Genomic DNA, 23,079 nt, shown 5'->3' on the forward strand with positions numbered 1-23,079 from the left:
GTCAGGGGAGGTGGCCAAATTCCTGCTCGAAGTTACGTGTGTGCATCCCAACTTCTATGGAATGCCGAAGGATAAAGTCGGCTTCATCATCGCAACATATGAAGGTGACAAGGTCAACTAGGGTTTCTTGACAGGCGAAACCCTCAGAGCAAGTGGCCAGGACTGAAGAAACTCATGTCGGCCACAACCGATTATATTCACTTCAAGAAATGCAGTATCAGAAAATGAATGAGCACAGAGACAAGAAGACACAAGATGTTAACGTGGAAAACCCTGAATGGGAAAAACACGAGAGTTCTCACACTCCAAACAGAATCGCTATGGTACGAGAGGAATACAACAAGAGACTCCAAGGCAACAACCTTGAGCTCTTCCTCGTCAGACGAGCCTTGTTAGATAACATCAAAACAACAAAAGAAATTGTTAGTAAATGCTCTGATACCACTGCTATGAGTCTATTACTAAACAATAAATCAATTAAAGTAAAAGAAAAGTAAATGAATCGGATAGAAGAACCCATTCCACCCAACCACCCCCAAGCTATGATCAAGACATAGCGAACGTAACATTGATGTCCCATACCACCATATATTAGGATGACTAATACCTTGGAAGAGACAACATGATCGTTGCAACAGAAGTCTAGCCCGCACCACCGGTGTCTTAAGACAGCAACCTTCTGACGTAGAATTAGAATTAGAGTTGGTATCGTCCATAAAGAGGCCAATTTTGACCTATGGGACCAGAGTATTCATACATTGAAGCACAAAGTTTCTATGTGTTAATAAAGCATACACATATGAGCTCAACCTTCTGTTCGGTCTCATATTTATATCTTCATGATCTTTGCAAGGAGTTTGTAACCGAGGAGTGGTATTACAAGTATTCACTTAGGTCCATTCAAGAGATTTTGTTGCTACTAGTATCACAATTTGATGGGAAAATTTGGGATGACTATGTTTTTCTCATCCACGCCTAATAATTGTTTAGGATTTTCATTGAACATTTGTTGACATTTTTTTATTTTTTTTTCCAAAACAATATTCTTCATACATGAGAAAATGATTAGTCTGACAACATCGTAAAAGCTATGGCCATGATAGGCCAATAAAAAACTCAAAGACTCAAAGTAGAAGACTACAAAGAATGGTGGACACACATACATGACTCTTCTTCCCATCTCATGTGATCATTGGCTAAGACCCAATGTTCCTCCATCTTCTTCCATTCTCGCATGTTGATCAGCATACAAATAAACGCTCATCACCATGGCTTCACAATATATTTTACCTTTATCTACCATGGTTGTATGACTACAAGCATTTCCAACCGGATTTGCTAAAACTCCATTTCTTCTCATCTGGCCATACCCTGTAAACAATGTATTCCATGTCAATGTATTCCATGTCAAGCACTGCCTTTTGCTCATGCCACATTTCACATCATATCTACTAGTGCATTTCCAACAAGTTGGCTTTTTTAGAAAAGCTCTTTCCTCTCAGAATTGAAATGCATCTCCTCGCCCTTGTTTGTGGATCTAATGCACCCACAAGCTTTCAAAATGCCAGCAGAAAACTATGATAATTCAGCATCTGTTGGAGTACCCATCAACTCTGTGATTGAGTTGAACTGATGTACACAATCTTTGGCAGGAAAAAGGGGATGTAGCCAACCAAATGTCCACAGTTGCACTGTAAGCTCTCGCATTCAGAAGCAATTCTGATTATCTGTAACATCTTATTACCACATACGAATTAAGCCGAAATCAGCAATCTATCATCAACATTATTCTTCTTTGTCATTACGTATCACAAGTTTGTAGGTAGACTATACTTCAACCTCATTGTAGGGAATCAAGTTTTTCTCCCGGAGTCACCTCTGGCAAATTGTCTCCTCTTTGGCTTTATGGATTCTTTGGAAAGCTAGGTGCTCCAAGCTATACAATGATGAAAACATTCACATCGTGGATCAGGTTAAGTCCTTTTGGAACTTATTGGTACATACAGTTAAAGGTGATATATGATAGTTATAAGGGTTCTAGACACACAACTAATAAGAAAAGAATGAGAATTCGTAAAGTTTGGTTGTCTATACGTATTATGTTGAATGAAGCCGCAGATGTCAAGTGGAACTATGTACCACCTCAGTGGTTATTCCCACCACCGGCACCATCTTTAGTAGAAATAACATGATATAATATAGATGACTGTTGATCTTTTTGTCAGGATAATTGATGTTGGTGAAAATCAAGGACATGGCAAGCAAAAATTGGGTGCCGATTAGCGATAAGGCAAGATGGTTGTTGTGGATGTAAGAAGCAATTTTCTTATGAGTGATAAGGAGGAGTGTAGATGGTGTGGGGGTTGAAGAAGCATATTATCATGAGTTGGTGAGGGTTTTTTTACATTAATTTGTTTGTGGTCTATATGGCAAGATGCTTGGTGGAAGGAAATCAAGGACATGGCAAGCCAAAATTTGGTGCCGATTAGCGAGAAGGCGAGATGGTTGTTGTGGATGTAAGAAGCAATTTCTTTTGAGCGATAAGGATGAGTGTAGATGGTGTGGGGGTTGAAGAAACAATTATCAGCATTTGTTGACATTCTCATTGTCTAGAGATGATAAATAGTGTGAGCACCCCAAAACCATTATCACATTACATGCTTATGAAGATAACCCATCTAATCTTACATTAATTGAATTGTTCTAGCCTTTGTGTCTATCTTGTATTGTCATTAGGAGTGTGTTTCATATATCAATATGAATAGAGTCCCCTTCATTAGGAGTTCCCATAAGTATCAACAATTAATACATGTCAATTGCTTTGCTTAGATATCAATTTAGATTATGCAGCCAATGGTCATTATATATAGTGTGCCTTAGATGTGAAGCTTAGGTTCCTATACGAATACAATCGTTGGGTGGAACAAGGCATATTTATCCTTTTTATACTAATCCAAACGAGATAACTGACGATTGTTGATGTTTTTAAAATTTTAATGGTAGCTAAGATTCTACTATTTACAATTGAAATTTTGAAATTTTCTATAGATTTAGTGTGTTCAAATCATATGTTGTTAATTCCCTGCACCTATTAAGGGAGTTTATAGTGTTGTGTAAAAGAGTATTGTGTGGAAGAAACTAAAGTCTTCTACCATATCAATTCAAATGATGCAACCAATGGTTGTTTCGGGTTGCAATTTTTCATACTTTATTATCATCAAAGGCATATCTAGCATAGTGGTAATCTCCATGAATTGTGACACACTGAAGGAGTTTATGTGTGTGTGTTGAATTGTGCATGCATGTGTGTTTGCTTGTCTGTAAATCCATCAACATACTTAAATGTTGGAAATGCGTTGTTCGAGGTGTTGATAACCATTACAAGTGTCACTATTAACATATTCTTCAAACTCTCTAGTAACTTGTTTTATGTGTTTTTTTCACCTCTTGTTGCTTAATTTGATATTTTTATCTACTCGACATTGTAATCCCCTTTTACTATCTTCATTTCGGTGTTCTATTCACACATGACATAAACAAGTTTCTTTTGTATGGTATTGTACACAATATTTTTGTGGTAAAAGGCATAACTAATGTGTATGAAATTGTAAATGTCGACAATGTGTAACTTGCTACAATGAAAGTAAAGAATGGGGGCAAGCTTAAAGTAGTTGATGAAGGGTTTTATTTACGTTTTTTAACCTTTTGAGACATTAAATATCTTTCTGTATATTAGCCTCATGTATCTACCTTGAACTTGTGTAAAAGAAAACACCAAGAGATCAAACATAGAAAGGTATGTATCCATATAAATTGTGTGTGCGTGTGTGCACATGCACACTCATGCGCTCTCCCTTATATTTCGTGCGGAAATATAAAATGTATAACATTTGAAGATGTAGGTAATATGAATTTTGAGCCCATTGTTTTGATTGATGGACTTCTATGGATAAAACGAGAAATGTTAAAGATTGCCCATGTTGAGCTCGGAAGCACAAAAACAATGAAGTTAAAGCACCATTCACACAAATGTTTGTACATGTGTATACACTTTTCTCATCTTTGTATGACTACAATAAACATCGTTCACTTTAATTCCTTGATCATTAAACCCGTGAGTTATAGCCTTAGATTTCTTGAGCCAATTACAATAATGTGAAAAGGTTTGTCTTGTGAAATGAAAATGCCAACCATCCATCTTATCACATATGCATAATCAAGGTAATCTTGGGTTTGATTATTGATAAAAATGCGACTAGGGAGAATTTCTTATGAAAATGTATGGCTTGTATAAAACACTTGATGCAATTATTTTTCCTTGATCGAATTTCAATGCTTTAAAATAAGTATTACAACTCATCTCTTGATTACCTTATCTTGAATTTGAGAATTGATACTTGACTCCAAGTCGTTGTAGTGGATCAACATTGGTATAAGGATAATATGTAGAACATAGATGAAGGTGATTGGTGTGCAATTGAACATTGGCATGAAGATCACAAGTGGAATTATGTAAATAAAGAATAGCTTTGGTTAAGAATATGCAAATAATAATCTAATTGATTTCCAATGTTATTTGTCTTATCATTTCCTTAACAACATCAAGTATATAGTTGCTTTCAATCTCCTTTGAAAATCATATGCAATCTATGATTATTATAGCAACTATTGGGTTGTATAATTGACAAATGGTAAAACACCCACAAGTCTTAATTCATAGATAATATATAATAACGGATCTAGAAAAAATGTAAATCGTGATATTGAAGGATAACACAATTGTCAATGTGAACGCCATTCATAATTTGAGAGAGGATCATGCTTGTCAAGTTTGACCATTTATCCCACTTTGGAAATTTTAACGTCTCATGTCAATGCATCCTTAACCATATATCATATACCAAACTTGATGGATTGACTTACATAAGTTGCCTTCAAAACCATGAATAGTATTGATAAAACATGAACATACCTGAATAGGCGAACCCCATCGGCAGAGAGTTTAATGATGATTTCTACGCTACAAGGAAAGTTTGACAGCCTTTAGGGGCCCTCTAATGCGAGTGAAGAAGCTAGATACCGTTTCTTGCTTAAATGGAGAGGTTCTCCGATGCTACAGATGGTGGATGGCAATGCAAAGTGGATTTATCAGCCACCCCAGTGGTTGTTTCCTCCAAGGGTACCAAACATAGAGGTGGGTGCTGAATTGTGAAGAGATTGGAGGGTGCCTTTGCTGAATGTGGGTTGTGTGAGGCTCATGTTGTGGGGATTCTATCGAGTAATTTTGTGTTGAGGCTTTGTTGCTTCATTTATGCATGGTGTTTTCTTGTAGCCATGCAAAGTGTCTTGTAACATATGAGTTGTATATTATCCTATGTACTTTTTCTTAACTAATGGAAGTAGAAATGTATTTTTGGGGAAAAAAATTTAGAGATTGGAGTGTCCTATTGTTGACCCTAATGTTGAAATCAACGAGGTCCTCAACTTATGAAACCTCACTCTATGTGTACTTCATATTACGTCCACAATTAATCAATACCCTAGCATTGAATTTTTAGAGCATGTTGCTAGGATATCTTATTAAAAAGGGCAACTACATAATAATAGGCACACCAAAACTATAGTAAACACCACAACAACTCAAGTTATTCATATTGAATCAACTAACTTAAAATATAGTGTTATTATAAGCTCTCCCTATATTTTGTTTAAAAATTCAAAGTACTGAAAGCGAGACATGTGATAAACGATGTAAGCTAGCTCAAAGTAATTTTCATTGGATACATTTCTCTATGATTTAACTAGTCTATATTTACTTATGGCCCATGTGGCAACTAAAATGTTGAAGTGTGATGTTGGTGCAACATATGCATGATATTTTGTATGCTTTATTTGTGCATGTGATAATATATTAATAATTGCATCAATAGGTACAAAGTATGCACTTATATACAGATGTGGTTAAATTCTTGAAACATTTTAGATACTCAATATGCTTGTGATCGGGAACTCCTTTGTTGGAGGGTATGCATTTTTGTTTTGTTGTGAGATACTTAGAACACTCTGAACTTGTTAACCCATTGTCAACAATAATCCTTCATTCGAATGCCATATATGGCAAATCTAGCCTCACAACATTCAATTGAAAGAACTCTTACAACCTCATGTTGTTCACTTGAAGAATCTATGGAAGCCATTGGAGTGTTTTATTTCAATGTGATGCAACACCTTTTTTTGTTGGTAGATGAAAAACTATTGCCACATCTATGAAAGGTAGGTAAAGGTCGCCTTTTGTGAAGAGAGAGAGAGAGAGAGAGAGAGAGAGAGAGAGAGAGCCAAACAATTATTAGGATCATTTGACCATGGAACTAGTTGGTAATAGAAGGATGACAACTTTTTTGGATTCTATCACATATGATCCACTAGGTCAAATGTAAGTGTCGAATTATGTGCATATAAACACACATACACACAATGATTCGCCCATATATTTGTGCACACACACGCGTACTCACAAAATATGGTACTTCTTCTCTCAATTTGTCTCTTGATTTAGAGAGCCTTTTCCAATTGTGATGGGTACACCATGCCCATATGCTGATCCAAGTGTCTTTCATAAGATTGCCACTGAATTCAACAAGGAAAAGAAATAAGAACATACATCGAGCTATGAGCTACATGTCGAAAGGAGTGTGCACAAGGGCAACTAACCACCCTTTATATATGTATGTATGTATGCCATGCTAAGGTAGACATTCAAATGGCAATGGCCAACTTGACGATGGTCTTAAGGCAGACATACTTTATAAACTCCATCGTGCGTATGGCCACAGGGGTTCTCAGGAATGGTAGAAGAACAATATGAATTTTTTCTAACTACACACTTTCCACATAAACTTCAATTCTTCCCAAACTACCTTTGTACCCTCAATATTCAATCATCCATAAAAACGCATCCTCAATGTCATATTTGTCTTCTACTCATCACTTAACCACTTTTCTACATACGTTGGGAGGACCTTTCGTCTCTAGCTGACTAGATTCAAGCTCTCATTTGATGTCAGCAAAGAAAGCTGATAATTGATGAGTGAGTGGATCGGGGAGCTGATTTGGAAAGAGCGGATCGGCCAAATGATTCAGAAACAACGAATTGGCCGTGTGATTGGGTAAAGCGGATCGGGCAGCTACTTCGGAAACGAGCCATCGAGTAGAGCCACCATAGATACATGCCATGATTCTGGGAATTCGGCATGATTACTGGAAGATGATTTGATCGGAAAAACCAACTATTTTCATCGGCTACTCTTAATCCTTTCCATCATTCGATCGAAACAATCACCTGTTACTCGTGGTGCTTAACATTTTTATTACCAATTTTAAATTTTTTTTTTTCTTATCTTATTTTACAAAATAAATAAATAAATATTTATTTATTTATTACGCTTTTTCCATAGCTTCTCTCTTTGAGCTCCCCTTCTTCTTCATCCCCTTCTCTGCGAAAGCGCCTGTTCTGTGCTGTATTTTTTTTTTGAATCTTTTGCTAACTCCTTCGCGATTCTGCATCCGCCCTTTACTCAGGAAATGGATTCTCTACCCATTCATTAACTCTCCACTTTTTTTGTTTAGGGTTCCATCTCCGTGTTTAGGGTTCTCAGATCTCCGTTACAGAACGACAAAGATCTACACGATTAGAGCAAACCGTATCTGGGGAAAACATTAAGAGACTCGCTGTAAATACCTAACTAAACATGTAAAGAAAAAAATAAACATAGATGCCTTTTCTGCCTTTGTCCTTTCCCCTGCCCTCAACTCTGCCCTAAAGAAACCTCTAAAATTTTCATCATGATTTGGCCAAAATTCGTGGTTAAAGTAAGAAACGAAGACACGGGCCTCTGTTTTTAGGGTTACTTTTTGCAGTTCATAGCCAAACTAAACAACGACAAACACACAAAGTGGAGCTTTTTGTAGTACAAAGCTATCAGTTAGGGTTTTTGGACTAACTTTCTGTTGTTGTATGATTCATACACACGACCATAAGGACATGGTGGGCATGCTAAATAAGCTCTTTAGCAAGAAGGTGGACACTTTGAAGTAAAGATTTTCACAAAGAAACATGCAAGTTAGGGCTTTCACATGAAGGTGGAGTGGTCTTTTAACATATCTTTCAACAGAAAAAAAGAGAGTGGATTCAACATTAAAAGTGAGGGGCATTTGCATTTGGTTTTGAGATAACATACTGGATATATACTGGATTCAACATTAAAAGTGAAGGTGAATTGTTTGTGGATATATACTGGATTTGCTACATCATAGGGTCTTGGAAAGAAAAAAAATACGAAATCTCATTATTTTGATGAATTTGTTGTGTGTGTGTGAGAGAGAGAGAGATGGATGATGATGCTGGAATCAAATGAAGAAAAGGACTTGGTGTAGCTCATCAGTCATAAACATAAAGGCACCATCAAATGCATAGAAATAACCAAACAGGCTGTAATGCACAATCTGTGCTGGTTGTTTCCTCCATTGTAGGGGTAGACAGGTCGTCATTGATGAATTGGTTGATCTTGAGTAAGGTGTGAATTCACCATGGGAGAGACTGGTGGTTTTAGGATTAGACTTCATAATGGTGATATTTGTATTGGTGATGTGACCATATATCCACAAAAGAACCTTCTACCTTTTAAGGCTGGAGAAGACGTCAGGATTTCATCCTTCTCAACTGCAAGTGATCGATGTGCCCCATTGGTAGTTCTCCATACTATTGCAAACGAAGGTGTCTCGTTCAAGCTTGAACCTTTGGAAAATTACAATGGGTTGAACGAATTTGCAATGATACATTCAGCATGTCTGAAGGAATTAAAGGTAAGATAATTTTCCTCCTATTGAGGGTGCTATATTCATTTCAGCTGAATACATAAGCTGATGTTGGCATTTAGTAGAAATTTACATAAATTGTTTGAGCACACAAAGGTTTGCAAATTCATGCTTTATTATCTAGCTTGCATGAAATTGAAAACTCATATATATTGTTTCTATAAAACTCTACTTATTTTATGAAGAGTGATTTAACTTGGAAACTACAAATGGATTGTAGCATACTGTCCATGGTGGATCCAGAAAATAGGGAAGTTAATATCAATATGGTATTTTGGAAAGAAGAGTCTATGTGCTTGGTATGTGGGATGTGATCTTACATCCATATCACCAAATCTGCGTGGAAAGCAAGCCTAAGATGCTCATAGTGGATAGAAAGATACATTTGGTGCTCAACACTCTTGGAAATCCAACTTACATTATTGAATTTAACTTACCCATGCTCTTTTTGTGAACCCCCAAGAGGGTTAAACGAAAATATTTCATATTTAAGTATATGCATTGGGCACTGCAGGCTTAGGAATGTACAGCTTGCAAATTGTATATTTACAAGTTCTTTTCCTGCATGTATCATGATGAACTTAATTCTTGATTTCCATTTCAGACAGCTATTATTTATGCAGTAGGAGGGATGGAGATTCATTTAGTGGCAGTGAATGCTAATAAAAAGCAGGCCCCCTGCTTCTGGGGTTTTGTAATACCGTCAGGATTGTACAAGTCTTGCCTCTCCATGCTGAATTTGAGGTGCTTGGCACTTGTTTTTGATCTAGACGAGACTCTGATTGTTGCAAATACGATGCGTTCCTTTGAAGATCGCATAGATGCGCTTGGTTCTAAACTCAAAGGAGATTCAGAATCACAGAAAGCTTTGGCAATGTCTTCTGAACTTAAGAGATACATGCAAGATAGGACAATGCTCAAGCAATACATAGAAGAAGATCGTGTGTGGGATAATATTGGCGAGAAATTTGTGAATGCTCAAGTGGAAGTGGTGGCTTCATCAGTCGGGGGAGTTCTCCCTCTGAAACGCCCTGTGGTTAGACTAGATGATCGTAACATGATCTTCACACGCATCAACCCAAATGTGAGCAAAACACACTACAATTGATCTAGTTTGACTTTTTTTCTCATATGATAAAAGTTATGGCATAGAATTTATTTGAATCCGTAAGATGTTGAAAGTGCTGGTTCATTTTGGCATGTAGTATAACATAATCTTATGTTATAGATCCGGGATACTAGTGTGTTGGTACGATTGCGCCCAGCTTGGGAAGAGCTCCGGAGCTATTTGACTGCCAAAGGACGCAAACGTTTTGAGGTCTTTGTGTGTACGATGGCTGAAAGAGAATATGCACTAGAGATGTGGAGGTTGCTTGATCCAGATGCTGAACTAATAAATACAAAAGAGATGACTGATAGAGTGGTTTGTGTTAAGTCAGGTAATCTGGGAAGTTCACTTTTCATTTACTTTCATTTGTGTTCATTCGTTGTAGTTTTCTTTCTAAATTCAATTGTTGTGCATGGTGTTTACCTAATCAGGCTTGAAGAAATCTTTAAATAATGTGTTCTCTGGTGGGAACTGCCACTCGAAAATGGCTATGGTGATTGATGATCGACTTAAAGTTTGGGAAGATCAAGATCAGCCCCAAGTTCATGTTGTACCAGCCTTTGCACCATATTATGCTCCACAAGCAGAGGTATGATTTAGTTGTTGATATAATAGCAATTTTTATGCTTGTACTTTTTGTATGAAGACATAGTGCGGATATTTTATGTTTCAGACAAGTACTCCAGTTCCAATACTATGTGTTGCTAGAAATGTAGCTTGCAATGTACGCGCTGGATTCTTCAGGTGCGCAACCTGTCGATCTTCTGTCTTTAGGAGAAAATTACATTGGCATGTTTTACCTAAAATTTACATATTTCCATGACTATGTATTTCTTTACTTTTTAAGCTATTTTTACAAAGCCATACTAACTAATATGTGATGTAAGTTTTTTTAGATTCCTATTGTCAATAACTTGAGAACATAATTTTTTAAATTATAATTAACCGGAAATTTGGTCTAGGCTTTGTTTACAATGAAAGAGTTTGTCCATCATATTTTGGAGAAGTGACACAAACTATGTCTCTCTTTTTTATCTCTCTCATTCATTATTTACTATGAAAGCATCCTAAAGGGCCGACACCACTGGTAAGCTACTTAGTCTACCAACACAAGGTCCTGGGTTCAAATCCTTACTTTTACACATATTTGGTACACCATATTTTCCTAAACTATGCCACATTGGTGTATCAAACGAATGACCTCATAGTGTCCTAAAAGTTGACACAGCCATCTCAACTATGGCCCATTTCTCTCTCTCTCTATCTGCATGAGAATATCTAGTGACTGAGGCAGTTCTACTAATCTAATTCTATATATGTTGATTTGTTGCTCTAAAAAAATGCAACAATAGTTTATGGTGTAATCTCTCATTCAATCTGACATCTCCATTTGGCCTCCTAAAAGACTTTATTATATCTTTATTTTTTCTTTCTTCCCTGTAACATAGATCATATTTCAGTCTCTGTGGACAAATAAAGGCCGTTATCTGCCTGCACCATTGGTGCATCCCTTGCCTTGGAGATCTCCATCTTAGAGTGGTCCATGTTGTAGATTTTTCGAGGGCAGAAATTTCAATCTATCTAAATTCAGAACCTTAATTGCCGTGATATCTGGATTTTTTGGTATCATTGTTTTAGCTATATTTATTTTGATTTGTTGTTCCCAATGATAAGAAAAACGTTTCAAGATGTAATCTCTTGTTTTATCTTATAGAGAATTTTGGCCTCTTAAATGACCTTGATATAGCTTTCTTTTCTTTCTTATTTCTTTCTTAGCCTCCCTCATTGGTCAATTATATACACTATGCAAATTTCTAAGCCTAGAAGATTTGATCTTTTTGCGCTATACATGCCAACCAATTCAATACAGATGTCAACCAATTTATGAATTCCATAGCTATCATATGCTGTGGATTCATTGTTTTTTTTCTCCTCTTTCTAGTTCTAGGTCTTGGTTGCTTTTGTGTGATTTGGAATTATTTGTTCCCAGATTTATTAATTAGGATCCTCTACGAAAAATTTGCAGGGATCTTGATGAAGTTTTATCAAAGAAGATGGCTGATGTTGATTTTGATGCAGAGGTTTTTACTTTGCCACCTCCACCAATTGTCAGTAGCTACATGATAGTAGAGGTGCAAATACTCTCGCTCTTTTCTGGTTGCTAGAGGTCTGTTTGTTTGAACTTAAGATGACTATGCATGAATAAGAAATGTGTAAACCCTATGCATGCATATTCTAGTGATATGTGTTCTATTGGCATAGGTGGATCCCCTCGTTTGTCTCAATATTTGCATCTTCGTATGATCAATTTGAAATTTTATGTGTTAAAGAACCAATTACCTAACTTATGTCTTACCAATGCGAGATTTCTGAATTAACTCTAAAGAAATATGAGAAAGCACATCTGTTCTGTAATATACATTCATTGGAGGGAGAAAATACAGAGATCTCTTATATTTACATGAGGAGAAGTCCCTCTTTATAAAGGCCAAGATCTGGCCGTTGGGCTAACTAGCTGTTGGAACTAACTAGCCGTTGGGCTAGCCGTTACAACTTTTAAACATTCTCAACACTCCCCCTCAAGATGGGTGAAAAATATCCACTAAGCCCATCTTGTCACACAATCTAGTAAGACTTACTGGCCCAAGTCCCTTTGTAAGACAATCTGCTACTTGATGTTCAGTAGAAACATGACTCAATTTTAATATTCCATTATCAAGCTTTTCTTTGATAAAGAACCTGTCGATTTCGATGTGTTTGGTCCTATCGTGCTGTACCGGATTGTTGGCAATGCTGATTGCTGACTTATTGTCACACCACAACATCATCTGATTTTCTTGATTCACCTTTAGTTCTACTAGGAGAGTTCGCAGCCATAACATCTCCGCAACTCCTATAGCAATAGCTCTATACTCTGCTTCAGCTGTTGACCTTGCTACTACTGACTGTTTCTTACTCTTCCAAGAGACTAGATTGCCTCCAACAAACATGCAGTATCCTGATGTGGATTTTCTGTCATCAGCACAACTGGCCCAATCAGAATCACAATAGCCCTCAATGTTAAAATGACCATGTTTTCTGAAGATTAATCCCTTCCCTGGGGCACCTTTGAGATATCTCAGAATATGGTACACTGCATCCATATGATCTTTCCTCGGATCATGCATGTAGCGACTTACCACACTTACTGCAAATGAGATATCTGGACGGGTGTGGGTCAAATAAATCAGCCGACCTACCAATCTTTGATACCTTTCACGATCAACTTTCTCTCCCGTAAGTTCAGTTAGCTTGATCTTTTGGTCGATTGGAGAAGCTACAGGCCTACAACCCAACATTCCAGTTTCTTTGAGAAGATCAAGTACATATTTTCGCTGAGATAGAACAACTCCTTCTGCTCCACGAGCTACCTCAATTCCAAGAAAGTAGCGTAGCAATCCTAGATCCTTCACCTCAAACTCTTTACCCAATTGCATCTTCAGTTGGGCAATTTCTCCTTCATCGTTACCTGTGATAATTATATCATCCACATACACAGCAAGCAATGTAGTATGGTCCTTGTGTTGTCGAAAGAACACTGTATGGTCTGCATTCGTCTGTTGGTATCCCATACCCACCATAGCCCTTCTTAACCTGTCAAACCAGGCTCGAGGAGATTGCTTTAGTCCATAAAGCGACTTCCTAAGTTTGCAAACCTTACCTACTGTTTGAATTGTACCGAAACCTGGGGGAACATCCATGTACACTTCCTCCATCAACTCTCCATGAAGGAATGCATTTTTTACATCTAATTGATGTAATTTCCAATCCTTATTCACTGCTAAGGAAATAAGTGTTCTAACAGTGCTCATCTTCGCCACAGGTGCAAAAGTCTCATCATAGTCAATGCCATATGTCTGACTATATCCTTTAGCCACCAATCGTGCCTTGTATCGATCTATTTTTCCCTCTGGGGTCTGTTTTATTGTAAACACCCATTTGCACCCAACCGCCTTCTTTCCCGGTGGTAGTGACACAATCTCCCAAGTTTTGTTCTTCTCAAGAGCTCCGAGTTCTTCTTGCATGGCTGCTTTCCATTTTGGATCTTCTTTAGCAACCTGCCAACACTTGGGTAAAGTGACAGAGTCTAATGATGCAATGAATGCTCTATGTGTAGCTGATATGTTAGAATAAGAGATAAACTGAGCAATATCATGAGGAAAACCATAACGATCAGGAGGGACCCCTGCATTACTGCGAGAGGTCCTCCTAATCTCGATAGGAGAAGGAGAGGAAATCATATCACCTGTGATTTCTAGGTTCGGGAGTTCTGTAGGTATTTCAGAAGTCGAGGCAGGTCGGGACATGGAACTTGATGGCACATGTGGTGTTGAAGACGTGTTCACATTTCCGTCTTTCTGCCTCCTCTTCCTTGTATACACCTTTAGCTCCCCCTCAACTTGAGTCCCAACACATATAGGCTCCTCGTCTTCGTTTCCTTCTTCTTCCGTACCTCCTACGCTCACTTCTTTCTCAGCTGATGTAGGGATCAGCAAAGGAATTGATCCTATTTTTAGCAACCTCTCACAATTATCTCCTTCCCTCATATTTTCAGTCTGAATTAAGTCATCAAAGGGTGAAGTTACCCCTTGTTTATAATATGGCTCTGACTCTCTGAAATGCACATCCATGCTCACAAATAATCTCTTCTCTACTGGACTCCAGCAAACATAGCCTTTTTGTGTGGCAGAGTATCCCACAAATACACATTTTACAGCTTTAGGATCAAGTTTTCCTACTGATGGTCTACTGTCCTTTACAAAACACACACATCCAAACACCTTCAAAGGAAGGATTCCAGAGTTATTGCCTTGCAACAACTCACATGGAGACTTCCACTCCAATACTCTAGAGGGCATTCTATTGATCAATGTGGCAGCCGTCAAAACTGCCTGTCCCCACAACTGCTTTGGGACATTCATAGAAATCATCATGCTTCTCGTTACCTCTAGAAGATGTCTATTCTTCCTCTCTGCTACTCCATTTTGTTCTGGTGTATATGGGCATGTAGTTTGATGTTGTATTCCTTGATCTGAGAGGTATGCCCTAAATGTCATGTTAGCATACTCTGTTCCATTATCAGACCTCAACACTTTTACTACTGCACCATATTGAGTTTGAACTGCTCTATGAAAATCTTTAAAACAAGCAAATACTTCATTCTTTTTCCTCATCAAATATAACCAAGTCACACGAGAGAAGCAGTCAATGAAAGAGACAAAATATCGATATCCATTAATAGAACTTGTGGGACATGGTCCCCAAACATCGGAGTGTATTACATCAAATGCATGGGAACTCCTATGACCCGAACTAGCATATGAACTTTTAGTAAGCTTACCAAATTCACATGCATCACAAACAAGTTTTGTTTTATCCGCCTTTTCAAAAAGGTGTGGATACACCCGACTCAAAATGCCATAAGAGGCATGTCCCATGCGTTGGTGATGAAGTATTAACAAGTCCTCATAACTCATTCTAGATCCCCTTACATCTATTCCCTCTACCATAGATGCTAATGCTGAATCCAGCCCTTCACGATCCAAATACCATAGTCCACTATGCCATGTGCCAGTCCCAAGTCTCCGACCTGTCCCTTTCTCCTGGAATATCACCTTGGGAATATCAAAAGAAACAACACATTTTAGTTGGTGTATGATAGAACTTATAGATAATAAGTTTACTGGGAAAGAAGGAGCATGCAACACATTAGACAATGTCACAGAGTCGGTACATTTTACTGTACCTATACCCACTACAGGTTGTATAGTACCGTCAGCAATTTGAATGCTTTCTGGCATTGATAAGTGAGTATATGAGGAGAATTCACTAGCATTACCCGTCACATGCCTAGATGCACCAGAATCAATTATCCATTCTGGTGTAGAGGCAAGAGTATTTGTGTTGCTAGTACTTGTGGCCGAATAAGCATAGGTGGCAGTGTTACCTCTTGACATGAATGAAGTATCATCTGCGGCTCTTTGCTTCCTCCTAAGTATTTCTAAGAGAGCTTGATCCTCTTCGGTGAACACCACCTTAGTTCCTTCCTCTTCTTTTGCTACCATCAAGTTTGCTTGGTAACCTCCTCGTGCACCTCTTCGGCCCCCTCGACCACGACCTCTAGTTTGTCCACGTCCTCCATATTCTCTCTCCTTAGATGGTTTAGGGCAAGCATTCTTGAAATGACCAGCTTCACCACAATTGTAGCATTTTCGATTTTCACTTCCGCTTGTATTGGACACCATTAGTGCCGATCGTACCCCTGGAAGTCCGGTAGTGTCAGAGAGCAGCTTCATTCTACTCTCCTCTTGTATCATAGTCGCGATTGCCTCATCAAGTGTAGGAATTTCTGCCTTAGCTAGAAGAACTGCCCTTCTTTGATCAAATGACGGGTTGAGATGTTTCAAAAATTGCATAGTTCTTCTTTGAGCAGAAATTTCCTTGCTCTTACACTGAGGATCATTGCACACTGTCACAGGCGAGAAATGATCGTATTCTGCCCATAGACGCTCCAACTCTATGGCATATTCCTGGACCATCCTATCTCCCTGGCAAACAGCATCAATCTCCTGCTCGATTTGAAATACTCTCATGTTGTTTCCCCTCCCTGCATACGTCTTTTGCAATTTCTCCCATATCTCCTTTACACTTAAAATTCCATCAACTGTTGTGGCGATTGATGGAATCATGGAGTTTAGGAGCCACGTGTACAATGACATGTGGGTAGCTCTCCATGCTTTCCATTCATTGCTCGTTTTGATAGGAGGCTCTTTCTCTTCTCCCGTAAGGTAGCCGTCACGGCTTCTTCCTGCCAAGGCACCTATAATCCGACGCGACCAGCTCAAGTATGTGGCTGGTCCATCGAGTTTGAACTCAACTGGGAGGAGTTCAAGTCGGGGTGGTGGTTGCATTCCTGTCACACCTCCAGATGCTACTATCTCAGCCTGTTTCATGTATTTCACCAATGTTTTCACCTCATCTTCATTCAATTTTGAGAACACATCATCCATCTTGTCAACTTGGCCTATCTCTGCTTTCCTCTTCTGACTTTTTTTTTTTTCCAAGTCACCTCTCAATCACATAGCAATGTCATCCCAAATGAAACAAAAATCCCCCTTTCCTCTCTTGAATGCTAGGACAGTGCTGTTCCAATCACTGTCATTTCAGCAGAAGGGTAGATCTAGGGTTCTACAGAGGACAGATCTAGGGTTTTGCAGAGGACAGATCTAGGGTTTTGCAGAGGGGCGGATCTATGCTCTGATACCATAAAGAAATATGAGAAAGCACATCTGTTCTGTAATATACATTCATTGGAGGGAGAAAATACAGAGATCTCTTATATTTACATGAGGAGAAGTCCCTCTTTATAAAGGCCAAGATCTGGCCGTTGGGCTAACTAGCTGTTGGAACTAACTAGCCGTTGGGCTAGCCGTTACAACTTTTAAACATTCTCAACAAACTCAAATAAAATGATAGTTAGTATTTCATCAAGGGAATTCATTTAAGATTGATCAACTATCCCTAAAATTTGGTTGCAACCTTTGGGATACTCATTGGAGTGATGTTTGGAACATGTAAAACCCTTCGATTCGCAGAGAAGGCAACAATATGCCAGAGTTTTCTCCTTTTTAAATAACATTTGTTCTGATGGAGCCACTACGCTCTTGCAAGCTTTCACTTTTCACTTTTCAGTTGTACTATGTAGATGCATTGATGGAATAATAGTTCATGTTACCATCTTACAACCATGTTTCTTTGCACATAATTCCATAAGTTATATTGCCTACTTAGCTGCATGGTTGGTGTTCTTCAGCCACGATCAATATACACAGGTCAGGCTTTGTGCTTTATGTTTTCTGAGCTATGGTCAAACCACTTCAGCTCCACATTCTGGATTAAAGCTCTGTTTGGGGCAGTATTTATGTTTACTTCCACATTTAATTGGATATTGAAAGTCACATCTACACCTTTCTCTTTGAATGTCTTCAGTCACATCCCTAGTCACAAGATATTGTGAGCACCTACCTATTCACTTCCTTGTATATCTTTTGTCAGTTTTCACCGCACAATGAGGTTTCCCACCATGATTGTAATATATTCCTGAAATTAATATATGCGTTTGTGAGTCTGAAATCTGCCATTTTGATACAAGTTTTAATTTATTCTTATTGTATATTAGCCTCATTTCACTCTCTTCTCAGGAAGAAACTGGGGGTGCTGCTGATGCTATTAATGAAAATAAAGAATTTCCAGATGGCATGACAGATGTTGAAGTTGGAAAAAGACTAGCAGAGGTTTGAATAAGTATTTCTTATGAACTAAACATTTCTATGTGTGGATTAATGATATCTAGAATGTGAAATATTTATAGTGAGAAAGGTATTGCCAGTCATTAAAAGAAAGAAAATTATATCAACATCTTCTGAAGGCCTAATTTCACTTTTGACAAAATCAAGTGTACACAACATAATATTTGCCCGAACATCAATAAAAGAAATATGCAATCTCAGGTTGCAGAATAAAAAGCAATGCTTAAGTTAAAGACAATTAAAGATTGATTATGATGAGACGATGCTGTGGCTCAACATTATTTTAAAGAAAATATTTGAAATATGTCAGGAAATTGGAAGTGGTTCAACAATGCTGTCAAGTATCCCAGTAGAAAGCGAAGGATGGAAACCAATGTTGCCACCACCACCTATGCATGTGGCCTCACCCCTGGCTCCACTTGGTGTATTTCCTCCTCCCCTGCCAAGGCCTCAGTCATCTTTTGTTGACACACAACTGACTGACAAACACGATCCGTCCCGTGTTCCAAGCAGGCTGATGGCAGGGATAAGATCTCTCTCACCATCAACATCTAATGTGTTCGAATCTTCACATCAAGGCTCACCTCTACGAGAAGAGGGTGAGGTACCAGAGTCTGAGCTGGATCCCGACACCCGGAGAAGACTATTGATTCTTCAGCATGGACAAGATACTCAATATACACATACCTTTCAAGAGGCATTGACAGTTCCGGTGACATCGCATTTGCGTGTAGTGGTTCCTGCCCCTGCCCCAGCTGGTGGTTGGTTGGGAGCTGAAGAAGAGATGAGCCCAGGAGAAGTGTCAAGGACTTCTTCGGGACTCATATTGGAGCCTGAATCACCTTCTTTTGGAAAACAGCTGTCTCATAGTCCACCTTTGTATGGTGAGCGCATGGGTGCTGATGCACTTCCCCAGGTATACATTTAGTAGTTCATAAAGATTTGCATACATTTTTCAAGGATTTCCTTCCCATTAACAATAGATAATGATAAGTGCTTGTTCTTGAGCATTTACACAGGTGTATCCTCGAGATGAGAAACAAAGGCCTGATACCATGTTTAGGGAACATGTATATACAGGTTATATGCATTATTCAACACATAGGACATATATATTATCGTGTACATGATCGTTTGTTTTCCATAGTTATGATGATGAGTTGGATTATTTGCAGAAAGTGATAGTTCTGTTTTGAATCAACGGGATCATCAGATGAGGCAAAATGCTGGAGGAAATATGCCCAATCCTGTTGCTGTCTTACAGGAGATTGCGCAGAAGTGTAATACAAAGGTAGATTGCCATCTTGTTTGTTTATGCTCTCTTGTATAGGGAAGTGAATGCAAATTTCGTATTCTTTTTATATTATTAGTTAGGAGTCTTTCTTGGTTAAGATTTATGATTTGAGACCATTTTTGCTTCTGTTTTTATAACAGTTGGAGTTTAGATCCTTGGTAAACACAACAAAAGAGCTGCAATTTTCTGTAGAGGTATTGTCAATATTTTATTTACTTGATTGAGTTTTTACTCCCATTCAGGAAATCACAATGATAACCTTCCATATGGTATCCTTTCAAACCTGTAGGTTCTTTTTGGTGGCGATAAGGTAGGGGAAGGTGTAGGATGGACAAAGAAAGAGGCGCAACACAAGGCTGCAGACAACTCTCTAAGATTTATGGCTAGTAAGTGGTTTTCTTTTGTTCCACCCACTGTGAACAGATTGGTAACATCTGAGATTTTAAACTCCATTTGTACTCTTTTGTCTGAAGGCAAGTTTATATCCCACTCTGGTCAAGCTATAAATGCACTTGGTCAAGGAAGACTTACAAGTTTCTATTCAAGTGATAAATCTGCACCCGATTGGAATTCAAGGGATCCTCGTTTTGGCACAGGCATAGGGCATCCAACATTCAATGAAGAGACACCCCCACCTATTGCTAGTGTCTCGGGGCATGCAACATATCTGGACATGTGGCGGTTTCCAGAAGAAAACAGAGTGCAGAATCCTGTTGCAGCTTTGAAAGATTATGTAAGAGCACTTTTATTGGTTTGCTTGTTTGGAACTAGTACAAATTTTTAGAAACAAAGCTTCCCTTTGTTGATGAATCTGCCTTTGTAACACATGCATTATGAAAGCCAGTGTTATCATTTTGGTGCATAGGGAATAATGATTTGTTTTTTTGGTGATGGAAGCTTGTATCTCTAGAAGAAAACATTCTTTTGTTGATGAAATCAACCTTCTTAGCATCCTGCTAGAAAAGATGGTGCTGTTGTTTTCTACCCTTGGTTGTGGAAATTGAATTTGTAAAGCCATATTTTCTAGCAGAGAAGTGTTATGTGAACTAAAAACATGACTGCTTTTTACAAAGAATATGACATTAGACAAGTCTCATGATACTTAAACGCACAACCTTGAGGTCACAGACTAGAAGCTTTATTGGTATAACTTTACACTCAAGCAATTAACATATGAATATAATTTTTATGGACAATAACATCTGTGTGTGAATGTGTAATGTGTTGTTTATCCAGTGTACAATGGAGGGAATGAATGTTGTTTTTAAAGACCCATCTTCAGGTTTTCCAAGTTCAGATCAAGGATATACATGTCAAGTAAGTTGTTCTCCAGTATACATGCCATGCCCCTCCAGAATATTATAGATTTCTGATAAGGTATCACTTACAATGAATATATGTTGGTCAAAGGTTGAAATTGCCGGTCGTGTCATGGGAAAGGGAAATGGACATTCTTGGGAAGAAGCCAAGCAAAAGGTATGTCAAAAGTATTTGGTTTTTTTGCTTACTTTTGTCAACAGTGGTCATTTTTAAGTGCAAGCAAGAAGTATTCATAATAAAATCATTTGAGTTTTTAAAGCATTTTTTTTACCATATCTGTAATTACGTCTTGTTTATGACAGGCTGCAGATGAAGCATTGAGGTCTGTCACAGTGTCATCACAATCATGGGGACCTCTGAAAAGGACGAATCCTCCTAGGTGTGGTTTTATACCCCTAACTCACTTTTTTGCATAGCGTCTGTTTTAAAAATTGCTAGAATATCCCTCTTTCTTTAAAAATAACCGAAAATACCCTCAGAAATCTGGGCTTACATAGCATTATCTTTTATCAATTTAGGTTAATTTTTGTTTGTGATAGATAGACGTAACATATTTAATCACCTTGTTAGTTTCTAAACAGGGGTAGCAAACTTACATTATAAATTGATCGCTTATTACACCTCATTAAAATTGACGAGTATTTACGTAATTGAAAAGAAAAACTTGGGGATATTCTTATGAATGTTTTGAAAGCCAAGGGTAAAATTTGACCCAATCCAAGGGGGAGATCCTGGGAGATATTCTGATGAGTGAAATGTAGAACCTATTGTCTTTTTTCCCCATTGTATTGAAATATATGAATGAAAAATGGAGAAGAGCTTGCAATGTTGCTAGCTTTCAGTGGATGAAGAAAGAACATCTTTGCTGTTATTTGTGGTATTTTTACAGGTCTCCACCACTTCAATCAAACAAAAGGATGAGGTCAGGTGAGCCTCCAAGAGTGATACAACGAATGCCACCGTCACCTCGCCAACTTTCTCCAAGGCGATTTTAGAAACAAGAGAAGTGAAGAGTTACAAGATTTAGATATTTATATATATATGCCCCTATGAGCTGACCATTGATGGCAAGCAATCAAGTCCGACTTCGGGGTATCGAGAAAAAGAATGCTCTCATTCCTCGGGTGTGCATTCTATTCTGTCTGGTTTGAGGTTTGGTTGAGTTTGGGTCTGCCATCCCTGCAGAGTTACAGAGCTGAAATTCTTATTTTAATCCTTAATGGGGCCATATGTGGCAAGAAAGCGAACTCTCAACCTTTAGGGCTTTAAGAGCAATAGTCTAAACCACTAGGGTAATGCCCTTGAGTCTTAGTTTTGTGGCTGCATTATGTTACGTATATACCTATCTTATTTGCAGTTGCTCTCTATCATTTAAAAATCCATCACCATCACAAGGCTGAAAGGTGATCCTTATAATGGAGAGTGTAGCAACCATGAAATTCTATATCTTCCTGGAAGCAACATTTTTCCGGTTGATTTCATTTACCAATGTCTTTTGCAGCTACTCGTGAGTGAAGATAAATTATTCTTATACTAAGCCCATTGTTGATCTACAAAGTTGACTGGGGAGGTTGTAATATGTAATGAATTCTTTCTTCAATAGGATGTGAATGAATTAATTTTTTCGGCCAAAAAAGGGCTTTATTGTCTTAAAATTATCTTCTCTCCCCAAGTAAAACCAACTTTATTCTTTGTCCATACAGCTTGACATATTCTTAAAACAAATCGAAAACATGAAAACGCAACACAGGAATAAAAGGAAGACCATGAGATTGTTTTGTGTGGTTGCAAATGTTGGATGTGACATGCACACCATCATGCTGGATATGTTTTTTGTCAATGATTATGCGTTATGATTGCAAAGGAATTCCTTCTTTGTCATTGTATTTGTATTCTCATATCAGATTCGTCAATGTAACAAGAAATATCATGATATATAATCAATGATCTCCTATTTGTTTGAGAGAGATTGTAGTGAGATGTTTTCCATTGTATTGTATTTACATTTAAATTTGTGATAAAGGAATTTGGTTTAGGAAATGTGAACTCGTGTCTTTGATATTAATGAAGGTGAATGAGTATATGATTTTGTTAAAAAGATTGGTTGTTCTATGTATAGTGAATCAGATGTATAG

The 23,079-nt window shown here is 38.0% G+C and overlaps 1 protein-coding gene across 1 annotated transcript; it reads left to right on the forward strand.

The window, feature by feature from the left end:
- Positions 1–8,300: 8,300 nt before the first annotated feature.
- LOC147855960 (RNA polymerase II C-terminal domain phosphatase-like 2) lies at positions 8,301–22,588 on the forward strand. The gene is made up of 17 exons (XM_087329294.1): positions 8,301–8,862; positions 9,479–9,958; positions 10,103–10,313; positions 10,414–10,571; positions 10,656–10,726; positions 12,009–12,114; positions 18,223–18,315; positions 18,641–19,246; positions 19,350–19,410; positions 19,506–19,621; positions 19,765–19,818; positions 19,914–20,010; positions 20,098–20,357; positions 20,861–20,941; positions 21,035–21,100; positions 21,247–21,323; positions 21,834–22,588. The coding sequence occupies exons 1-17, from the start codon at positions 8,587–8,589 to the stop codon at positions 21,937–21,939; spliced, it is 2,919 nt and encodes a 972-aa protein (XP_087185420.1). The 5' UTR covers positions 8,301–8,586; the 3' UTR covers positions 21,940–22,588.
- The last annotated feature ends 491 nt before the right edge of the window (positions 22,589–23,079 follow it).

Source organism: Azolla caroliniana, unplaced genomic scaffold (genome assembly GCF_043228905.1).
Source record: "Azolla caroliniana isolate FFs.n. ecotype wild unplaced genomic scaffold, voAzoCaro1.0.p SCAF_13, whole genome shotgun sequence".
NCBI classification, from domain to species: Eukaryota; Viridiplantae; Streptophyta; class Polypodiopsida; order Salviniales; family Salviniaceae; genus Azolla; species Azolla caroliniana.